This window comes from Eufriesea mexicana, unplaced genomic scaffold (genome assembly GCF_001483705.2).
Source record: "Eufriesea mexicana isolate 0111107269 unplaced genomic scaffold, ASM148370v2 scaffold474474898, whole genome shotgun sequence".
NCBI lineage: Eukaryota > Metazoa > Arthropoda > Insecta > Hymenoptera > Apidae > Eufriesea > Eufriesea mexicana.
This window is the reverse complement of record NW_016907983.1, coordinates 17,773-40,189: the sequence shown is the minus strand read 5'-3', so window position 1 is coordinate 40,189 and position 22,417 is coordinate 17,773. Positions and strand designations below refer to the sequence as shown.

The 22,417-nt window shown below is 27.4% G+C and overlaps 3 protein-coding genes across 11 annotated transcripts in view; 2 read left to right on the top strand and 1 right to left on the bottom strand.

Annotated features, from left to right (window-relative positions):
* Window positions 1-3,965, top strand: part of LOC108551800 (rho guanine nucleotide exchange factor 10) — a 39,172-nt gene extending 35,207 nt beyond the window's left edge. For 3 of the 6 annotated variants that reach the window (XM_017906114.1, XM_017906102.1, XM_017906124.1), the window contains 7 exons: window positions 8-304; window positions 398-490; window positions 554-778; window positions 854-1,015; window positions 1,136-1,342; window positions 1,430-1,744; window positions 1,832-3,959. In XM_017906114.1, the coding sequence (XP_017761603.1) occupies window positions 8-304; window positions 398-490; window positions 554-778; window positions 854-1,015; window positions 1,136-1,342; window positions 1,430-1,744; window positions 1,832-3,700 (3,168 nt within the window). In that variant the 3' untranslated portion in view covers window positions 3,701-3,959. Of the gene's footprint in view, window positions 1-7; window positions 305-397; window positions 491-553; window positions 779-853; window positions 1,016-1,135; window positions 1,343-1,429; window positions 1,745-1,831 lie in introns of all 6 variants that reach the window. The other 3 variants (XM_017906074.1, XM_017906083.1, XM_017906094.1) reach the window with 3 other exon arrangements.
* Window positions 3,966-9,343: 5,378 nt separating this feature from the next.
* On the bottom strand, window positions 9,344-12,684 carry LOC108551588 (transmembrane protein 47). Of its 4 annotated transcripts, none has more exons than XM_017905841.1 (6): window positions 12,645-12,684; window positions 11,596-11,672; window positions 10,162-10,348; window positions 9,935-10,084; window positions 9,786-9,848; window positions 9,344-9,697 (listed from the first exon to the last, which is right to left on the bottom strand). In XM_017905841.1, exons 2-6 carry the CDS (start codon window positions 11,644-11,646, stop codon window positions 9,483-9,485), a joined length of 666 nt encoding a protein of 221 aa, XP_017761330.1. In that variant the 5' UTR covers window positions 11,647-11,672; window positions 12,645-12,684; the 3' UTR covers window positions 9,344-9,482. The 4 variants fall into 4 exon arrangements, with proteins under 4 accessions (XP_017761330.1, XP_017761322.1, XP_017761315.1 ...); XM_017905833.1 differs by lacking the exon at window positions 12,645-12,684 and adding an exon at window positions 12,519-12,562; XM_017905826.1 differs by lacking the exon at window positions 12,645-12,684 and adding an exon at window positions 12,324-12,382.
* Window positions 12,685-14,385: 1,701 nt separating this feature from the next.
* On the top strand, window positions 14,386-19,953 carry CrebB (Cyclic-AMP response element binding protein B). Its single transcript, XM_017905476.1, has 10 exons — window positions 14,386-14,622; window positions 14,728-14,876; window positions 14,980-15,154; window positions 15,469-15,676; window positions 16,101-16,250; window positions 16,459-16,588; window positions 18,045-18,134; window positions 18,538-18,681; window positions 18,883-18,970; window positions 19,064-19,953. Exons 4-10 carry the CDS (start codon window positions 15,488-15,490, stop codon window positions 19,206-19,208), a joined length of 936 nt encoding a protein of 311 aa, XP_017760965.1. The 5' UTR covers window positions 14,386-14,622; window positions 14,728-14,876; window positions 14,980-15,154; window positions 15,469-15,487; the 3' UTR covers window positions 19,209-19,953.
* The last annotated feature ends 2,464 nt before the right edge of the window (window positions 19,954-22,417 follow it).

Below are 22,417 nucleotides of genomic sequence, written 5' to 3'. Positions count from 1 at the left end.
GTTTCAGGATTACAAGAAACCATTGGAGGAATCTTCCCCACCCATATTGAGCCAGGCTAAAATAGCGACATTGTTTCATAGATTGCCTGAAATTTTGCAATGCCATACGTTATTTAGAATTGCATTAGCGGAATGCGTACGTTCATGGGACAAGGACGAAAAGTTAGGAGACGTGTTTGTAGCAAGTTTCAGCAAAGCTATAGTTCTTGACATTTATAGTGGATTTATCAATAATTTTTCAGTAGCTATGGATTTGGCTAAGCAGGAATCAAAGAGAAAGACTGCGCTTGCCGATTTTTTCAAGGTATGGTCCAGTAACAAAAAAGCATTGTTATAAAATATTGTATATTATTATAAAGTAATATAATATTTATAAAAATTATTATAATTATTTCAGGTAAAACAAATAAGCGCACATGATAGATTGTCTTTCTTCGGATTAATGGTAAAACCTGTTCAGAGGTTTCCACAATTTATACTATTTTTACAAGTGAGTATTTTTTAATTTTATTTGTTGCTTACACTAGCATGATTTTTTAAACTCTTTTGTTAGGATTTATTAAAACATACACCGCAAGGTCATCATGATAGAATGTCGTTGCAATTGGCATTAACTCAATTAGAGAGTTTAGCAGAAATGTTGAATGAGAGGAAACGCGAAGCAGAACAATTTCAAGCATTTAAAGAAATGCTTCGACATGTATCTGGAAAATTATCCCATCGTCCCCTTTCGTCTTCATCTAGATATCTTATAAGAGAAGATAACGTTACACAGTTGGTAAGTGTACCTCCTCAATCAAATTTAAAATATTTTAATATATTTCTTTTTAGTAAAGTTAGTAAATTATTTTAGGAATTTAACCAAAATGGTATGATAACAAAATCCAAAAGAAGAAGATTATTATTATTAAATGATCTCGTAGTGTGCGTTTCAGTGACTCCAAGATCCGCAGAAGATTTTAGCGGAAGTGAGAGATTAACTTTAAAATGGACGTATCCTGTATCAGATATCGAGGTATAAGAACTATTAATATTTACTGTATTTAATAAACAAATTTAAAAATTAATAAAATAAATTTTTTACAATAAGTATTATTAATAATGGTAGTAGTAACAATATTACATTACACTACAGATTCAAGATACAAGCACTTCACCGACATTGAGTCGTTTACTTACTGCTGGCTTAAATAAGGGTGGTAGCCTAAAATCTGACAAAAGTGGGGAATGCGGACAAGTGGGTGCAGATAATTTATGCGTAGAAATGAATGATTTAATGCATGATTATGAGGTCATGTCTAGAATAAGTGATTTAGTTGCACAATTAAAGGGTAAATACGAGGTAAGTAAAAATTTACGAATTGCGATTATTTTAATTGTTTGTGCTTGATTTTATATGTGTACAAATAAAAATGTTTTGAATTTAAAGGGAATGACACTTGAAAAAACTAAGCAAATTTTGCAATCCATACAACTTTCAATACAACAGAAGGATGAAGATATGGTTTGGGCAGACAGTTGTTGCTTGCAATTGGTGACAAAACAAGGACAGATGTATACGTTCCAAACTGAAAATCCTTTGGTGAAAAAGGATTGGATAACAGAACTTAGATTAGCACAACTAGCCTTAGATCCGAATAATTCACCATCTTGGGAAGTACCTGAACAAGAACAAAGACCATCTACTAAAATGCCGCTTTTTGTTAGTTCTCAACAAGTATATCATTCGCAACATCAGACAGAAGTAAGATATTTGCTGTTATAAAATATTGTTTATTAATTACTTTTAGGATTGACCAACAATAATTGATAATACAAAAATGTTTTTCAGGTACGTTGCGGCTGTTATTATATTACACAAAATCTACGTCCCACGAGGCGCCGTGGCAGAAGTCAATGTTATTTATGGATATGTACGGGGGACGGTATATCCAGTCACGTAACAGTATTTGGCCAATCAACAACAGCTTCGGCAACTTCCTTAAAACAGGCTACAGCTTTTGATTTGGTAGAAACTAAAGTTGCTGCGATAGAATTTGTAAAGGGTGTTTCTTCGGATTCACTGTCATTAGCGAGCGATCTCGTGTGGATGGGTACGGATTCTCGTAAAATTATAATCTACGCCGCTTCGGAACCTGAAAAACAAGAAGAACTAGGAAATTATTCTGTCTCGGGTCCAGTAATACAAATTAAGTATCATTGCGATAATGTTTTCGTTGCCCTAGGAATTGGCTTACTCCTTCTCTTCAAAAGACAAGTGGACGGCACTTGGAACCTTAGAGAACCATTTGTGATAACTCTAGGCAGCGAATCTGTATCATGCTTGATGCCAATTAACGCATCTGTCTATGCTGCTTGTGGCAAAAAAGTTTGGGTACTTAATGCAATCAGTGGCGAAGTCACGAAAAGTTTTAGTGCACAACACGAACATGTAGGCAGCGTAAAACTCATGGCTCATTCTGGAGTCGGTCTCTGGGTTGCTCTAAAAAATTCAAGCACTGTCTGCTTGTATCATACAGAAACTTTTAAACACTTGCAAGATATCAACATAGCATCCAATGTTTTGAGAGTGACTAGATCAAATAATGCCTCGAGTTCTTGTGGTGACAACGTAAACAACAATCAAACTACTGTTACAGTAACAGCACTTTTAGCATGCAAGGGCCTTCTGTGGGTGGGTACAAATGTAGGTATCAGTCTAACAATTCCTCTGCCCCGATTGGAAGGTGTACCTATCATCAGTGGTCGCGTTAATATTTCTTACCACGCACATTTTGGTCCTATCACCTTTTTACTAGCTATTCAAAATCCGAAGAATACAATAAATTGTACAACTGATGAAATTAATGACGAAGAAAATGTACAATTGAGGCCAAAGGAATCGGATGCTGCTAGAAACAGAGATCGAGCAAGTTTGGATTCTACTATGTCAAACAGTATATTGAAGTTGAAACAACAATTAGCGGGCAGTCCAGTAATGCTAAGACGGAAACGTAGCAAAGAGTATGAATATAGAGGTTCGAAAACGCTTCCTAGAGGACTTGGTTCTGGTGGAGGATTCCTTTCAAGCTCAATGTCCGGATCGCAGAGTTCTGGGGAGAATTGCGATGTCTACGGTTTGTATGGAGAATTAATGTACGTAAAAGATTACGAAAATGAAAATAGCTCTGGTATCGATTTAATTTATGAACCGTTGAGAAGAAGCGATCCAGAACTGGCAGCCATACCAAATAAAGTTAGTACCTTAGACCGAAGATTAAAGATGAAAATCACCAGGCCTAGGTCACTCGATCTATCGAATTGGTCGGTCGATTCTCACGCAAGTTCTCTGTACACATCTTCTGGCTCTGAAGAGAATCTCTCATTGAAAACTGGCAAATTGTCCCGAAACAGTAGTTCAGCTAGTCGAAATGGTCCCTACGAAACGACTACTCTCAACAGTAGTATAGGACAGTCTGTAACAGAAACAATACCATCATCCAACAATATAAAATCTAATGGTAAAAAAATCAACAAGACATCGCAGCAAGTTGAACAGCCTAAACGAACCGTTTTAACGCTAATGGGTGGTCAAGGTTATATAAATTGGAGACAACTAAACACGCAATCCGTTGGCGACAAAGCTTCTAAATCCGGTTACACTTTTAAAGATCCCAATACTAATGATGCTCATATCGTGTTATGGGAAATGAAATTATGATACTCAGTCACGCTAGGACTGTCGTTACGCCAGTATGGATAGAAATGGTAAAATGCTTTTAATGGCCGATGGCGAGCTTTGTAGTATCGGCAAATAGGACCAAAAAAAAAAGAAACTGTTGTCGAACTGATATCCACTTAATTAATAAGGATATTCGGTAAAGATTCGTTAATTAACTAGCACAGTTTTAAGTTAGTTGCTATGGGTGTTCAAAGAAAATGTTTTTGAAACTATGTTTAAAACGATATTTAACATTTTCAAATGTTCTTATTGTTTACAGTGCAAAGGTTTAGTTTTTGTGTAGCTCTCTAAAAGGAAAAAACAGAAATCTCGTATTTTATTACATATGCTTCCATCCTTTAAAACAGTAAAAATATAAGATTTTTACTGTAGACTGAGTTTATTGTGTACACTCGTATAGTTTTACTTTTTTCTTTCTTTCTTTTTTTCTCAAGGAATAAGGGAAAGGCAAATAGAACAAGAAAAATTGCATATATATGTATGGCTATAAAAAATCATAAGACGATTAAATATTGATCTAAAAATACTGATATACGGGTGTGTGCGTTATTGGAAGAAAGAATTAATCGTCGAACATGTATTTTAAGAAATATTATTATTCCTATAGTTACATACAAAACTAACTTGAAACAGTGGTATTCTTATAACAATAATAAAACTTACAAAAGATTATTCATGAATTAATTTGAAATCTAATAATTAACATGGTAAAAGAAAATAAACATAATAGTGAATACCACTGATTTGAAATTCCACTTTTCGAGTTTTCGTTACTCGTTAGTAATCATGTGATGTACACATGAATTTGTAAGATATATGGATACAAAACGTTATCTTACGCTTTATACGCAGGACGTTTCGCGTCATGGGAAAAGTCGATAGAATTTTTAAGTGTTTCTAGTGTTTCATTTCGAATCTTGTAAATGATAGTTTGGGAACTTCCAGTTTTGTAAACGGGGCGAAATAAAGAGCACAGAGCAGCGCCTGTGATTTATTCTTTCCGATACATTAACTGCGCTTAGCACACGAAGAATCTTTAATAATATTAAATATTTTTTGTAAAGTTTTTTTTACTTGTGTACAGTAAAAAAAAAGTTATAAATATCATAAAAAAACATAAAATTTAAATACTTACGGAACGCGTTTACTTTCTTTAATCGATGGAATAAAAATAAAAATAAAAATAAATTTGAATTTTGGTTTTGACGTAAAAAAAATATCACGTATTGCTGTTAATTTTTATTAGATGATGATAGATGATATAAATCATTCGGTATATTTAAAAGGGTGCTTAAAGTATTTTATATTTTTTATAAGTATCAATACGTTGAACATTTTTGATATATATTTTACTGCCAAATAAAAGTTTCTCAAAAGAAAAAAATATGAATGAAAAAATGTTTTGAGTAAAACAAAATTTAGTGATCGATGGCGTATGTTATTTGTTCTCTATTTGTGATAGATCGATCAGGGAAAAGGGTTAGAAAATGGAAAAAATTTTATATCAGTTACCCAGTGAGAGAAATATATCGTAATTTTGCCGCAAATGTGCTGTTAAGTTTTTCGCTACCGGCATGAACGATCAGGTCTGTGTGTACATACATATTTTCCGAGGAAATTAATTTTTATATTACAAATGAATCCTGGATAGATTTATATTTTGTACACTATTTTTTTTTTTGTTCGGTTTATATATATATATATATATGTGTGTGTGTGTGTGTGCGTGTGTGTGTGTGTATGCAATCTTATTTTGTATTTATACGAATGATACATAACGTAAAATTTATTCAGCAATACTTTGTTACATACGTACACGCACACATACACACATAGATGCGCGCGCGCACATATTTATTGCTTAACAGTCGTAACGTTGTATCATTGTTATGTACGAAACTGAAAATTTTGTTACGTTAGCGTTCAGAAAGGCTATACGATTCAATAATTTTCACTCTTTGTATTTCTATATTGCTGAATATTATAATTATTTAAAAATGAATATGAAATTACTTATCCTTTCCACTTATTACTTTTAATTATTTAAATAATCTCATAATTAAATAACAATGTTTTTAATTGTTAAATTAATATTACATAGTGTAGGATTTTTTGAAGCATAACTATGTATAATATTGGTTTTCAGGTATATAGTTTATTCTTTGTACAATATTACGATATGTTTACATTGCAGTATAACGCACAAATAATTTTTTTATTTCTAAATAAAATTCTATTATAACGCTTCGAACATTTCTCAATACCGAAAATGAATTTACACTTTTTTTTATTCTGGTGTTAATGGTACCCACTACGATATGCATGAATAAGTACAATATGTGTACTATACAATATGAAATATTAAGTATTACATTTCACTACTTTGTCAGTTTAATGTACGTAAACTTATCATGTACAATGAATATTCTACGACATCTTATTTTTGTTCCTGTAAATAATTCGTTAAAAGTTTTTTTCCCGTACATTAAAGTATAATATATTATTACAATATAAGAATTAAAAAATAATCATTAAGATAATTTTCTGGTAACAAAAGTTTCTCTATCGTGAGTCTCTAATTTCAATTTGATATCTTAGAGAAAAGATATAATGAAAGCATTGCAGAAACTATGTGTACAGTATTATTTATATTCAATATTTTTTGTTCATGACTATACTATACACGACAGAGAATTCGTTTTTGTTTGAATCTGTAACAAACTACGAAGTTCTTTTTTACTCTGGTATGGTGCTCTATTAATTCTATTTTATACCCATACTCAATTAATTACAATCATCTCATTTGCTTACATATACATATATCGCGAGATTAGAACAGAAAATGAAGTTATCTACACTGTAATCCTAATACAGAAATGCAAGCTTGTAACAATTACTTAACAGATTGGTATAGCGGTATTTTGTTCCAGGTTAGAAGTGTTTCCTTCATAGCAACTTCAAAACGTGACGTTTATAGCATAAATTTAAGAATTACAAATTCTAACTTTATATCTTAAAATTTTTATTTCATGAAACTTTACTTTCTATTCCCTGTTTTCTTTTAAAATAGTGAAGTATAAAGTACAGCAGACAAGATGTAGACAAACAGAATACAAAGTATTTTATATTCGTGATTTTCAACATGAAGCATTGTTTTTTATGCATACACATTATTTCTGTATATTGTAAATCTCTTAATTAACATATCGTAATTTATTTGTTTTCATCTTCAACATATTTTAATATTTAGTTATATGCTTAATCTTATATAGTATTTTGTTTCATTAAAAGTATATCAAAATCGAAAGGCGCAAATCGACAGTGTTTGGTAAAGAATCAAATGCACTGTATCCCTTAGCATTAAATTACAAATTGTTTCTCACTGTAAAAAGCATAATTGATCTGCCACATCATACGAAATGCATGCACAGGTTTCTGTGACAGTTTTAAACTTTTTCTTTAGAGTATTGCAATGACTGCAACTGTATCATCCTATTACATATATTTATAAAATATCTATATATACATATACGTACACGTATGTAATGCAGATAACATAATAGATAATACCTGCCCGAGCTGCCTCTATTCTGTCGCACACTTAAATATTTGGTGCTATTTAATTTAAAATATATGTGATTTATGGAAAAGTTAAACTTCCCCTCACAGACAGTGATCACAAATCATAAATGTTTATTTGAATTAAATTAAATAAAAGAAAAAAATATGGTTACCAATTAAGAGTTACTCTGAAGTACATAATACTGCTAGAAATTGTTTTATCTGGTTTAATGAATCATCAATATTACTTTTTTTTTTATTTATGTAATATTGAAGATATCATTAGAAACTTATAACGCGTACATATGTCAGCTCTCACATTGCATACATGCTTGGTAAATGGTGATAATTTAATATGATTACCCTCAATACAACGACGCATATAATTAGAGAAAGAATCTTTCTTTTTATAGTGTAGAAATAAAATATACTAAAAATATCAAAAGATTTATGCTATACGAAAAGAATTACGAAATTTTGTAGTTTAATTTACATATATCATTTGGGACATTTCATTAAATTTATGTATTAATATACCAATTGTCATTCAATTTATATAAATAAACTTTATTATTTAAAAATAACTAAATTTCTAATTAAATCAATTATCATATCAGTTTGGAAGAATTATGGGAAATACATTCTTTTATTTTCTTTCATGCTCTTTTCTATAATTAAATTATTTATAATGTAAAGAACTGTACTTCAAAAATAAAAATTACTAGAGGTAGCATTTGCATGTTTCATAATACATTGAAAAAACATTTATATTTTTATTAATAGAGGAAGACTTTATAAATATAGTGTATAAAAGTTATGAAAACGATATAACATAAAAAGTAATAGTAATTTAATTGCTAAATTATGGTTATATCATAGAATAGTTTCATAATTATGTAATCGATCATACTTATAAAAAATTATTTTATTTCAAAATTTTTAATTAATAAAAAAATGTTTAAATTTATATTACTCCATAGTGTGCCTAAGTATGCGATATTTTCTTGTAAGTGCTATCTTTTTCTAACACTGAAAATCAGTTAAATTTTTATAATTTCATTCATAAACTTCATGTGCGTGTATATAATCATAAGATATTAAATATTAAGCTTAAAACAATTTTTGGCCAAGTTTTATTGCAAAATATATGGAAGTATAAATAATAATATTATACCAAAAATATTGGTAAACGCATTGACAATATAAATCATTTAATTAAAGCAAATATCACTTTCAATAATAGTAAGGAAAAATAAATGCAAGCAAATAATAAATTACTAGCATCTAATATATATATACACGCGCGTGCGCATGTGTGTACATATAATATATAGAAGGTAAACATAATAAATAGTAACTAATTCAAAGCTGCAAATTTTATATAAAAATAAAGATAATTAATGATTTATTATTTGGCTAAAGACAGGCAGTGTCTGGTTCTATAATTGTACTAATTCTTCATAAATTCTTTAGCTTGATGTTACTGAAATCTTTGTCTAAATCTTTGTAAATGTAGAAGTATAAAATTTTATTTAAGTACTCCAAGATTTTTTTTTTTTTTTTCGAATAATAATTTTTAAAGTTGTCAAATATAATAATAAACTATTGATGTAGGCACAATAAAAGTTAGATTTTAACGAGAAGATATGAACACTAGCAAACTGAAGAGTCGTATAAAAAATGTTGCTTACTGTCTTATCTTGAATAAGCAAGCAACAATGACTGTGATTTTATTATAATGTTACACAGATAAGAAACGCAGCATCAATGCTACCATTATAATTACCACTATATTAATGGTATAAAAAGTTAATCAATAAATTTAAAAAATAATGTAAATATACAACAAAAAATATTTATAGTTATATGATACACATAAAACATAATATTATAGTAAACTAAACAGTGCAATGGTCCCGAAATTGTTACTATGAGAAATTGAAAATTGGTAACCTAAGAACAAATTAATTGAATCTTAGTCAATTTACAAACCTTGTTTTTACTGATAAGATGTTTCATACATCTTATATTAAAGTGATAGTTATGTCCAATATATGCTGGTGTAACAAGTAGATTATATATAAAAACCATTCACTCTTATACATGTGTACGTTTTTCTCCACAAATGTATCAAATGATGAGGACAGAAAAAGAAGAAATTAATCACCTAGAGAACAACGTCGGGCAGGGAGCAATGCCACTAGGCTAATTGCGTCCCACTTCGTCCACCATGATGTCCCATACCAATCATAGAACCGCCACCGCCAATATCATCGCGTACAATCTTTCTTTCTTTGTAATAAATTTCTTCACTTTCTTTATCACACAGTAACAACACTGCTCCACCAAACAAAAATATAGCTGCACCCCAACCAACTCCATATGCCCAACCAAATTCCCACATTGGCCTGTTTCCTATAATACAAATTTTACCATATCAAACATTTATAAAGATACTTACAGTAAAATGTTAAAAATATGTTTCAGAATTGTATAGGCTTACCAAAATTAAGTTCTGCAGCAAAACACACTGGATATATTACTAATGCTATTAAGAGTGATACCACTAAAACATAAATATTTATATATATATAGTTTACAAAATATTTTTGATGTGTTATATATACTATTATCTTAAATAATGAATCTTACATGCAAAACCCATACAGAAGACTGCAAATCTATAATATTTATGCTTGTCACGATTATCTTGTGATCTTAAACCAAGACCAGTAAGTATCGTTGCTGCAATATCTGTTATTAAACATACTACACATAAAGCAGCAGCTGCTTTTATATAGGCTGTAAAAGGAAACAAAGATAAATAAAAATCCATAACTTCAAAAATTTATTTAAAAGCTATTACTTCTTTATCGTACCAACATCTCTAGCTTGAAAACATCCTGCAGAATCTGGTACATTAAATGGCAAAGGTGTTGGTGCTGCTTCTTCAATGCAATGTGCAAATAAACCTTGTCTCCATCCTAATGACATTAACCAGTCAGTAGAAGCTAGACCCATGATCATCAATAATATTACTATTATCCCACATATAAAAGCTATCACCTGTAAAATAAAAATAACAAAATTATATTTCTAAACGTAATTATGATTTAATAAAAAAAAATTTTATCATTAAATTCGATTGTGTAGAATATTATAAAATTAAACTATAATAAATAAAAATAATTTTTTAATTAATTAATCACAATTACAAAATTATATTTTTTGTTTTAAAAAAGAATTATCAAATATGATACATAAGAATATAAAACTTTATCCAAAATAAAACACCAATAAGTAGTTGACTGTTGTACCAAATGGTATAAATTCGTTGCAAAAAAGCAACGCGAATTATACCTGTGCAATCTCAATATCACCCATGTGATCTTCAGCAACTGTATACATGATCATCATAGATCCACCGTACACTCTCAAGATTACTCCCAATGGACAAAACCGAGAAACCGAATATCTAATTAATACAGGCTCGAACTCTACACTTTCTTCTGTCTCTTCGACGAATACCATTTACGGGACATCGTACACTTTTCCACGTATCACCCTCAATAGACGACAAGGAAGCATTTAGAAATAATTCAGATACAAAATTTTTACAAATGACAAACACCTCTAGGGTAAACACGACTCACATTTCCTGTACCTTTGTTTAATGCGCAAAACAATTTTGTAATCACATTCTCGTTTCGAATGTCACAAAAATTATATTATTGCGATAGTTATCGTCTTTTCCTATGTATGTTAGTTTGTTCACTATAAAAACCTCGAAAAAATTCAACTAGCGAGGTCGAGTACAGACAGCCTCCATCGGAAATAATTGGGTTCCAGGGAAGCTGCGCCCATTAAAGGTCGTGGCGCAGTGCGCGTACGTGATAGAGGGTGTTTTTTAGTATAGACGAAACTTGAGACGAATGCTTCCATTTATAGAAATTTTCTTAATCACGTAACCGTAAAAAATAATGTAGTTTTCTTAATTGAATATTGAAATTTTTGTTTAAATACTTTGTTTTGTATTTTTTTTCTTCTTAATAATATCGAAGATATGTTCGCAACACAAACAATAATCTGATGTTGCAGTACGCATACAGATTTAGTTTTTAATCAAATCTAATTTAAGATACTGTAGTCATTGTGTTATTCACAGTGTTGTTTATAACTATATAAGAATATCAATAACTATGAATGGTTTATAAATACTTTATAAAAATTTGTGGTAAATCAATATTTTATCTCATGAAATAATGATTTTGAAACAAATTAAAAATAAGCAAAAAAGAACACATGAAAATTACCTTCAAGGGTCTAGTAATAGTAATTGTTTCAATGGTAGTTGCTTGTGCCATTTTTGCATGTATGTCTACAAGTTTATCTGAAAATAAAATAAATTCATAATAATAAAGCAAAATAAAAATAATAAAATCAGTAAGATGCAATTCTGACTAACATAATGTAATATAAATAATTTTATAAAAAAGAACAAATAATATAAGAAATTAATAAGCAATGTTAATAACCATATTAAATTAGATAATGGAATAAAAGTTATTAGTTATTGCATTGATTAATGTTTATTCTTCATAAGTAATGTACTTTGCATAAATAAATAAATTGCTTTATAAGTATTATTTAAATATTATTATATTAGATATTATATTTCCTATATTACTCATTAGTATTACCTCTAAATTTAATAATACTTCTAAACCAACACTTCTAAAAAACATATCACTCAAAAAATATCTTAATCATTATAAACATATTAACATTTAATTATACAATGTGAGATAAACAATATAGAAAACTATACTTGTAATAAATTTCAGAAATAAAAAATACATTATATACCAAATAAACTTAATTATGTATATGAAATAGATAATATTTATTATGTAGTGGGTTATATTTATTATTTGAGGCATTATTTGATTTGTTTAGATAATACAAATATACTTTGCTTTTTCCTATCTATATAATATTAAATGTTAAAATATTTGTTATCTCAACAAATTAAGACACTTACAATGGTTAATATATTCACTCTATAAGCTTATCAATTTTTGCACATATATCAAGTACTAAATGAATAAATCTAACTTTAAAATTTTTCAGCCTGCAAAGGAAATATGCATAAGGCTAAGATCAATAGAATAAACAATATTGTTATTCGACTTTAAGGGTTATGTCACTGGAAATGTCAACACAGATCTCAACATACGTTCACTATATACTTGTGTACTGCAGATACAGCAAAGAAATACAGATTAGCCCAATGAATAATCACTTAGGAAGAACGTAAGGGACGAACACTCTTATTGGTTCTTATTCTGTTGAAATTTCTAACCTCGATACTGATTGGCACGCTATCCATTCTTCAGTTCAACGAATAAACCTCGGTACTTACTATACTTTTGAACATGTTACGTCCAATAGAAAAAGTGATCTCAAAATTGGCTATGAAATAACTATGTATAATGTTTACATTACATGTATAAGCTTTTCTTCAATTATTAATTACGTACAATCGATTTTAAACTTCATATGCATTCATATAAAAGTCGTATATATTTAACATATTGTATTAAGTACAAAGAAATTCATAAAGTTAAGAAAATCAGATACAGTATAATATAATAGTATTTATATTACATATATCTTTATTTATTATCCATAAATTATTCATAAATTTTAATATCGTAGTCTATTCTAATAGTAGTCAATAGTTATTTAACATCTTTTTGGTATTGGATTAAAGTATACAAATTTATTAATAATTTAATGCATAACTAAAACTTCAAAAACATTTTCAATACAAATGAGATCGTGTATGTGAAACAGTGTGTATCTTTCTAAATCTGACAATGACGTCATTACATGACGTTGCACTACGCACATTTCTTTAAGCTACAGATAAACATATAATATATCAATATATTGTATTGAAATTTGATATCTTTTTATATTAATTTAAAAAATAGTTAAAATAAAGACGTAAGGAGAAACGGATGTACTTCGCAAATATTATAATTTATTCTTCTTACGTAAAACTACATTGTATGAATCATTATATAATGGACCATATTACGATATTTATACGTGGCGTAATTTTTATAAAAGTTAAATATTAACATAAGTGACAAAATTATATTTTATCTTATTAACCGATAAACAAAAAAAATAAGTTATTGAATGAAACGACGCACATTATTTCCAATATTAATCATTACAATAAAAACATTTCTTTTTGTATATTAAAATAAAAAATAAATTGTATAATTTAATTATAATATACATTCAATATTTTTAAAAATAAATGAGAATTTATAGGATAAATAATTAAAACATACACAAAAGTCGTAAGTAGTTTAATAAAAATTTGATTAAATTTTTAGAAAAAATAAATTTGAAAGTTTTTAAAACAAAATAAATAAATATATATATATTTGCATTTTACATGTGTAAATGATGCTGTGTAAATGATTCATAAAATTACTTAAATTAAAATATTATCACTTTTGCGGTAACTGATCGTTTTAACACTGTATTACGTTTCGTTGAAATGTTAATAAAAAAAAATATTTTGTTAACTGAACAGTGATACTATTTACATAAACTATATGATGAAATTTTATATTAATTAAAAGTATATAAACATGTTATTAAACTTATTAATTGTATTACAAATTTTATGTATAGTATTATAATACCGTGTAATATAAGCTAATGTAATAATAAACATATCAAAAAACAAATTTTAACAATTTTCAGGTATATTATATTAATTAAAAAAGTCTTAATCGATTATCGTTGAACAAAAAATAACCAACAATATTATTTTTATTATTATTAAATTAATTTAAATGAAATAACAATTCATTCAATATTTCATTATAAATAAGATTATCTAATTAATTAATACAAACTAAACTGTTATTCACGATAGAATATATTAATATTTAACTATTAACAATCACAAAATATTAAACATTGGGATTCAAACAATTATTATAAACTTGACGATGGAATTACTATAATCATTAACATATCAATTGCAATTTGTTAAAAGTAAATTGGAGGAATATTTAAGAAATCACAGTTAGTCTCAAACACATAGGAAAGTGTCGGTCCTATTACTATCCGATGCACGATCAGCTTTTGAGGGGGTAGAGGGAAGTTGTCGGCCATTTTGATTGTGACGCGCAGCGCGGAGGTCGTGGGCTCCACCAGTGACGAAGCCACTGGAGTTTTGACGTGGCTGCTACGTACCTGCCTGTTTGCCCACTCCGATTGCAGCAAAGTTGGTGACGAGAAATACGTAACTGGTAAGTACCCAGCTGGAGAATAATAACAACCGGGCATGGACCACTGCGCTTACGGTACATTGAAAATGTTGCCGAAACTACTAGCATTTGATTTCATGATCCCAGTACAATCAGTTTTACGTCTGCTATGGAATATGCCGTAAAATATGGCGCCTTAAGGAAGATGTACGAATTTCTCGAAAAGGGCAATGGGGGTTACGTGATGATTCTGACATCTCTTTTCATCGCTAACCGACACATCGTGATATTAATTGGTACAATTCTAGTCACGTTTCATCATGTTTTTTTTATGACTTCTGGCCCTTCGATCATGTTCGAAAGCATCTTAAGTGTTTATTGTTCTCGTATTATTTTTAGATCTGCTTATGTAAATGACGCAGTAACACCGCCGATTGCTGACTGGCGGGAAATTTAAAACTTTTGCACTTTAATGGATATCCCCAATTTTGAGTTGAATACGTTTTCGATTCTTGGTCCTACTTGTTCTGATGATGTTTATCTTTAGTCTGGAAGTCGATTCGTGATACTTCAAGTATGCATATATTTGATTTTTTAAGTAAAAGATTGTATGCATTTTTTGTAGTTTTTCTGCCATTGAAATGTTCAAAAAACCATACAAAAAATTAAATATAAATTGTTTACTAAGATATAAACAATGTCTATTTAATAGGATAATTTATTTAAATCTTAAAGTTCTTTGTTGTGTAGCAATTTTTTTTATCAAAAAACAGGTGTAATTACAAAACAGTATGCATTAAAATTAAAATTAAGAAAATTAATTACAGAATATGTGTAAATATAATTATGAAAATATATATAATTATGAAAATGTTTTTTCTTTTATAGGGTTTGAGGTTCCCAGGCTATGGAAAGTATGGTTGAGGAAAATGGATCAGCTGTTGACCCATTGTCTACGGGTTCTCAAAGCGGTGATGCAGCACCAGCAATAGCTACATCGGTACAATCTCTCAATAGAACACAGCAGCAAACGCATCATCTGGTAGCTTCTACCAGCATTGTGCAATTGACACTACCTACGTCAGGGGCAACACAGGTATACAGGAGGATCTCCTGTGTATCTATGTCTGATCATTTATTTATCTGTTTTAGTTTAGAGCATGCACATATAATTTATTTATTTTTTTAATCATAATTATCAGTTAATTAAATCTGTGTGTATATTCAATCTTGCATAATGCTGGTTCATATTAAGAAATTAAAATTTAAACTTAATTTTCTTAATTAACTATTTGTTTATTTCTTAATACAAGGAATTTATTGTTTGGATTTTTATAAATATTATTTCATATCTATTGTATAGTGACTTGCATATGCATGATGATATCTATCAAATTATAAAAGTTGTTATTTTTAGTTCATAGTGAAATATTTTATAAATATTCATGTTCATTTACACAATAATACCTATTCTTTAGCATATGTAATAATTTATATAAGATGTTTATTTGTTCATTTAGGTACAATCTGTTATACAACCAAATCAACAATCAGTTATTCAGACTGCAACAAACATTCAACCTGTCGCTATTTCAAAAGGAAATGTCATACTTGTCAGTAAACCCAACTCAGTTATACAAACAGCCCAAGCAAGTTTACAAACACTTCAGGTAAGTTCCTTTTTAATCCTATTACATCAAATAACTATTAGTGTAAAATATAATTTTATTTCTATTTTATTTGTACGTTAAGATTAACTTGTTTTACTTGTATACTTTTTTTGTAATTATTTTCACCTTTCTTAAATAAACAAATTACAATCTTGAAATTTGAATAATGCATTTATTGTATATTAAATATTGTGTGCAATTATATTAGGTGGTCGAGACTGGTAGTGATGATAGTTTCTCAGATTCAGAAGAATCTCCAGAACAAAGGGGTGGTATTCTCACCAGACGGCCATCTTACAAGAAAATTCTTAATGACTTAGGTGGTGGTGAAATTACAGGTTTGATATATTTTTCCTATTTATCATGTATCATATGGTTATACATCAATATACATATACATTAATAAATTTTTTGGTAGAATTAAGCACAGTACTAATTTCTAGAATTTTTAGAAATAAATTGTTGTACAATTATTTTATTACTTTACTTAAATTTATATAAATTTATTATTTTATTTATATATTAAAATTGTTGCATTCATTTGTTCTAAGCTTTATATATTTCAGAATGTACAAATTCTTAGGAAATAATAAAGTGCATGTCAGTTCATACAACTATTGTTATATACTGCTTAAATATTTCTTAGATAATTATTGCAGTCAGCCATTAATTTGTCATTAATCTAATTTGGATCTGAATAAATAAATCTGAAATTAATCTATTTTATAAGTTCATAAAACCAATTTGTTTTTTCTTTTTTTTTTTTTTATTAAACAGATATTTAAGTGCACTGAGTTCCCTTAGAATAGTAAAAAATATAAGTGCGATATTTTATTGTTTTTAATATTTTATTTTATACATGTTAAAAAGTGAATGCCATACCAAGCTTAGAATGTAAGATAAATTATGATAAAATTTAAGTTAATAATATTAAACCTAAGAAAATACAATGAACTCTCCTCTAACCACTATTTATGCGTACATAACATGAAAAAAAAGAAGAAAAAGAAATTGTTTTTATTCTAGTAGATAAAATCCTATTTATTTTTATTTTGGTATCAAATTTTATATCAAACAAAAAATTATTTGACTCCAATACCCAAACAACAAAATAAATTGGAAACTTTTTATAATTTAATACATAATTAATTTAATTGAATATATTGAATGTTCAAAATTTTCATTTATAAATAATTGATTAATCATAGATCTAATAGTTGAATTAGAAAATAATTAGAAAATTATAAAAATAGAAATTTATGATATTAATTACATACATTTGTCATTTTTAATCAAATTTAATTTTTCTTATGTTTAATAAAAATTTTATAAAATTAATTATTTATTAAAAATTGTTTTGATCTATTTCCTTTTTGTATGAGCTGACCGCACAGTATTATAATAAAAATATGATAACAGCAGCCAGAAAGGAAATAGCATACAGTGATATTTTAGTTTTATTCTTCTTCTTAATTATATAAATATTATCCTACTTTCTGGATGCAAATCATTTTGAATATAATTATAATATGTAATCATATAGTGATGTGAACATATAATTATACACTTTTATGCAATCAGGAAAGTTATTTCAGAAGAAACGTTAATTTTAAATATTTAATTTATTCTTGTATCATTGTTTCTACAAATTAATATTATAAGAAATTCATTATATTGTTTGCTGATGAAATTTATATCATATTATGGGAACGTTTCAAGTTCATTTAGATTAAATAAATTAACACCGATAACAACTCTATTATAATAGGGGGTTGTATTAATTCGGTGTTACAGACGGTCGATTGCCCCCTCTAGAATCATCTTCTGAGTGTGATTCTAACGTGGACAGTGAAGTGTCTTCCCATTCGCTTCATTATCAGACAGGTTGGTTATTTTTTCTTCTACATATCTTTCCTGGCTGTTCTTTATTTAATTCTATGCGCGTTCCCAACCTTTGTCCTTTTATTTTAATAAAAATAATGTTAGAGGAGTAAATTAGAACTATCAGTCTGAAGCGTTTAAAATATTATTCCTCTTAGCCCTGTATATATTGCCTAATATAATATTCTGTATGATGTTTGCTTGGTGTGGCATCTTTGCTTATGGGATTTTTAATTCTGTTTATGAATAGGTTTGTGTACATGCATTGAATAATGTATGTAGTCATTATAATTGTTAAGAAATTATTCAAATTTATGTTCACGTTTTCTGTGTACTATCACTAAAAGAAAATAATTGTTAATATGTCTAGTAAAAGATATATATGTTCAGTTAGATGTAGAAATAGAATTTTCTGCTGGCACCATTCAAATTGCTACCCAAGGAGAAGGTGTACCTGGACTTCACACACTAACTATGAGTAATGCAGCAACAGCAGGAGGAGCTATAGTACAATATGCACAGGGTCAAGATACACAATTTTTTGTCCCAGGTGCGCGTTTTTTCATAGTTTTTTAACATTATATTTCTTATAACTCAGTATGCTTTTAAATTCTTTTTTAATTTTTTTTTTCTTTTTTTAATATATAAGCAGCGTTTAGATACTTAATAGTAATTATTATAATATAAATTAAGCATTTAAATCTTCATTGACTGATTGAGAACAAAAAAATTAAAAATTTGGGGAATACAGTCTCTGACAATGTTCCAGCTTATACAGGACATGGTGTTGTAGTAGAAGATGCAGCTAGAAAAAGAGAATTAAGGTTGCTTAAAAATAGGTATGGTTTGTTTTTTACTTTTAATTCATTGTTTATACATATACATATTTGTAAAAATATACTGAAATATCAAAATACTTCCCTTTTTTTTAGACAAGCAGCTCGCGAGTGTAGAAGGAAAAAGAAGGAATATATAAAGTGTTTAGAAAATCGTGTTGCAATACTAGAAAACAGAAATCAGACATTAATAGAAGAACTCAAATCGTTAAAACAATTATGCGAACCGAAAACTGACTGAGGTTGGTGTTCAATGTTAAAACATTGTATGAAAACTATTAACCTGTTAAAAAACTTGTACATGTCTTCTTTGTGTACATTATCCTAAAAATTGTTAGGTAAGCAATGGTGATGTACATGCATTCTTATAAATAAGTGTTTCTGTAACATACTGTATTTAAAATGCAAATATGAAGGCTTGTGAAACTTGCTATTACTAAAGCGAGAAGTCAAAGGTATATGAAATGCAGAGGCAGCAAACTTATAGGCAATATTCTGGAAGTCAATCTATATTTTGGATAAACTTAACAATCATATGAATTCATGTTATTAACATTTACATATTCAAAATATGTGTTAATAACGAAATAATAACATTAGTGTTGGAACATATTCATTTAGATTACAGTAACTATGTGATGTTGAATGATATACCCGGAACTGGTTTACTTATACATAAACATTGTATTCGTGTAGTTTCATTCTACCTGGAAAGACTTCACAATAGTCAAATATCGTCAGAATTACAAGAAAAAGAAAACAAGAGAGTATGTTTAGTAGTCAATTTAAAGTAAATAATTGGTCGCTAATTACACATATTTGCGAGAAACGCCTTATACACAATATTTGCTAGTGTAACTTAGAAATTAGATATAATTACGAGCTAAAATCACATAGTTTCTGCATAAAAAGAAGAGCATAGTTAGGCAACAGTGTCTATATTACTTTTTTCTTTCTGCAGTTTCTTTATTCTTTTATACTTCAAAAAGGCAGGTCCATTTAAAAAAAATGAAACTATTACAAATGTTTGAAGCGTATATGAAGAGATTATAAATAATTGTAAATAGATAAATAGATCGAAATTCTGCTACTTTGATCATTGTTGCTGCAACATATATGTGTATAAAGTATCGTCTTATAATTATAATATAATTTTTTACCTTAAATACAAACATCAGAAATGTATTATGCAGAAAAATATAATTTATACAGTGTAAAGAAATGTGCGATAGAAAAGCATTAGCAAAAATGCTCTCGTCTGACTTTACTTTCTATCTTAAGATGCCTCAAGTGCGAGAAGCTGAAGAACAGAATTTGTAAAATATAAATGTAATATATGTATATATATATATATTACATTTATATTTTACAAATTCTGTTCTTATATATATATATATATATATAAGATATATATATATATATCTGGAGTGCCTTGAAGATTTCTGTATACATATGGTATACAAATAAAATACGCGCAAGTGCGCTCACACACACACGCATACATATGTATGTATGAAATCACTTTTTAGGTAAATATGGGTACATACAATATTTTTGAATTATATATTGTGTTATAGTTTTATGTTTTACATAAAAATCGCATTGCGTTAAAATTAAAATTTTTTCCAATACAATTTCATACTTTTTAAAATTAAATAATACCTTTAAACCATTAGTGTAAGTTATACAGCATACTGTAAATTTCACACAGATATTGAATCTGTTTTATGTTACACTAAAAAACAGAAGAATTTGTTATAGCCAAATAACTTGTATTATGATTTTTAATATTGTGAAAACAAATTATTTTTTAATGTTTGACACATATTTACCACTATAAAAAGGATTATTCTCAGATGCATTTTTTCTCATAAAATCAGTGTTCTGTAACTTAAGTATGAAAACTATTTGATGTATAATTTTGATTGTTATATATTTATAAAAATATACAATTTCAAATATTAAAAATCCAGTTTGATCTTTCAGTAAAGTAATATATACTGTTTAATACATTTAGTAATAACTTGCTAATTATTCAAGAAATTCTAATTTTGTTTGACTTTTTATATGTTAAAATATTATTGTTTGCAAAATAATTTATATAAAAAATATAGTAATATTGCTTGCATATTCCTTGTATTACATATATTTTTTAATAAAGTTAAAATAAATTTAATAATGATTGGTCAAACTGGATTTTTTGTATAGGCATAATGCATAATTTGTCAAATTATTTGTCATTAAATTTTTCACTTTAACATTAGAATACAAAGATGTTATACAATCTTTTGATTTTATGTGCTTAATATGTAATTTATAATCATATGATTTTATTGAATTGAAAACCAAATTATTTTCAAATTATTTCGTGTAAACTGAAAGTACAATGCAGTTATAGTGATGTGTACAAAATAAAATAAAAACTATAAGTCCTTCTCTTATAGATTTTAAATTTGATTTGATTTAAAAAAATGATACTGTACACATTTTCATCTGTGTTTTAATGTTAATTATATGTATGATATATGTATATCTTGATTGCTGCACCGATAATATTGTATATAGATAATATATGTATTTTTACATATCATTTGTCTTTAAAAAATATAATTCATAAATCTCTTTAAAAATAGTGTTATTACTACAAAAATTTAATTATTAAAAAATATTTTATTACTTTATTATTTAATTATTAAAAAATATTTTATTACTTTATTATTTAATTATTAAAAAATATTTTATTACTTTATTATTTAATTATTAAAAAATATTTAATAAGTTATTAAGTACTCAGAAATATATATTTAAAAAATTTTATTTAGTATATATACACTTAGTTTCTTATTACATTAGTATAAATTAGATGATATAGCCATGGTAACTAATCTTCTTACCTAAAACATATGAAACATTTTAAAGTATAATTTATAAAAATTATGAATTTTAAGCATTTAAATTAAAAAATTCAGTTGATAGTGCATGCAAAAAATAATCAGAAACTCATTAATGGTAAAAATCTCATCATATTACAAATATAAGCAAAATCTTATAAAAAAAGGAATAATACTAACCGTGTATTTTATTTTGCTGTGATTTTTAAAAGGTTAAATATTGTTATTAATAACCCTAAAATTAATATAACCCAATTAAATACTTATTAATATTTAGAATATTTACTTATTTAAAACAACTAGTTCAGTTGGTAGTGCATGTGTAAAACAATCATGATATCATGTAAATGGTTGAAAATTCATCATATAAATTTTGAAATAACACTATGAATAAATATAATTAAAAATACATACTATTTTACTGTGTTTTGATGTTTTCCAATTATAAAGTTTTAACGACATGAACCTCCTGCAAATAAATTTTTATATAATTCAGTATATATAACCATAAAATAAAAATACAAATAGTTAAAAAATATTTATTTAAAACTTTCATAAA

What these genes read in the sequence shown, in the direction of transcription:
- LOC108551588 (XM_017905823.1), bottom strand. Translation starts at nt 10,813, where the DNA reads ATGGTATTCGTCGAAGAGACAGAAGAAAGTGTAGAGTTCGAGCCTGTA. An exon ending in GTGATATTGAGATTGCACAG is followed by an intron (nt 10,349 to 10,642) that starts GTATAATTCGCG and finishes TTTATTTTACAG; the next exon opens with GTGATAGCTTTTATATGTGG. An exon ending in TGCTGCAGAACTTAATTTTG is followed by an intron (nt 9,698 to 9,785) that starts GTAAGCCTATAC and finishes TTTGTATTATAG; the next exon opens with GAAACAGGCCAATGTGGGAA.
- CrebB (XM_017905476.1), top strand. Translation starts at nt 15,488, where the DNA reads ATGGAAAGTATGGTTGAGGAAAATGGATCAGCTGTTGACCCATTGTCT. An exon ending in CTACGTCAGGGGCAACACAG is followed by an intron (nt 15,677 to 16,100) that starts GTATACAGGAGG and finishes TTGTTCATTTAG; the next exon opens with GTACAATCTGTTATACAACC. An exon ending in AGGTGGTGGTGAAATTACAG is followed by an intron (nt 16,589 to 18,044) that starts GTTTGATATATT and finishes TCGGTGTTACAG; the next exon opens with ACGGTCGATTGCCCCCTCTA.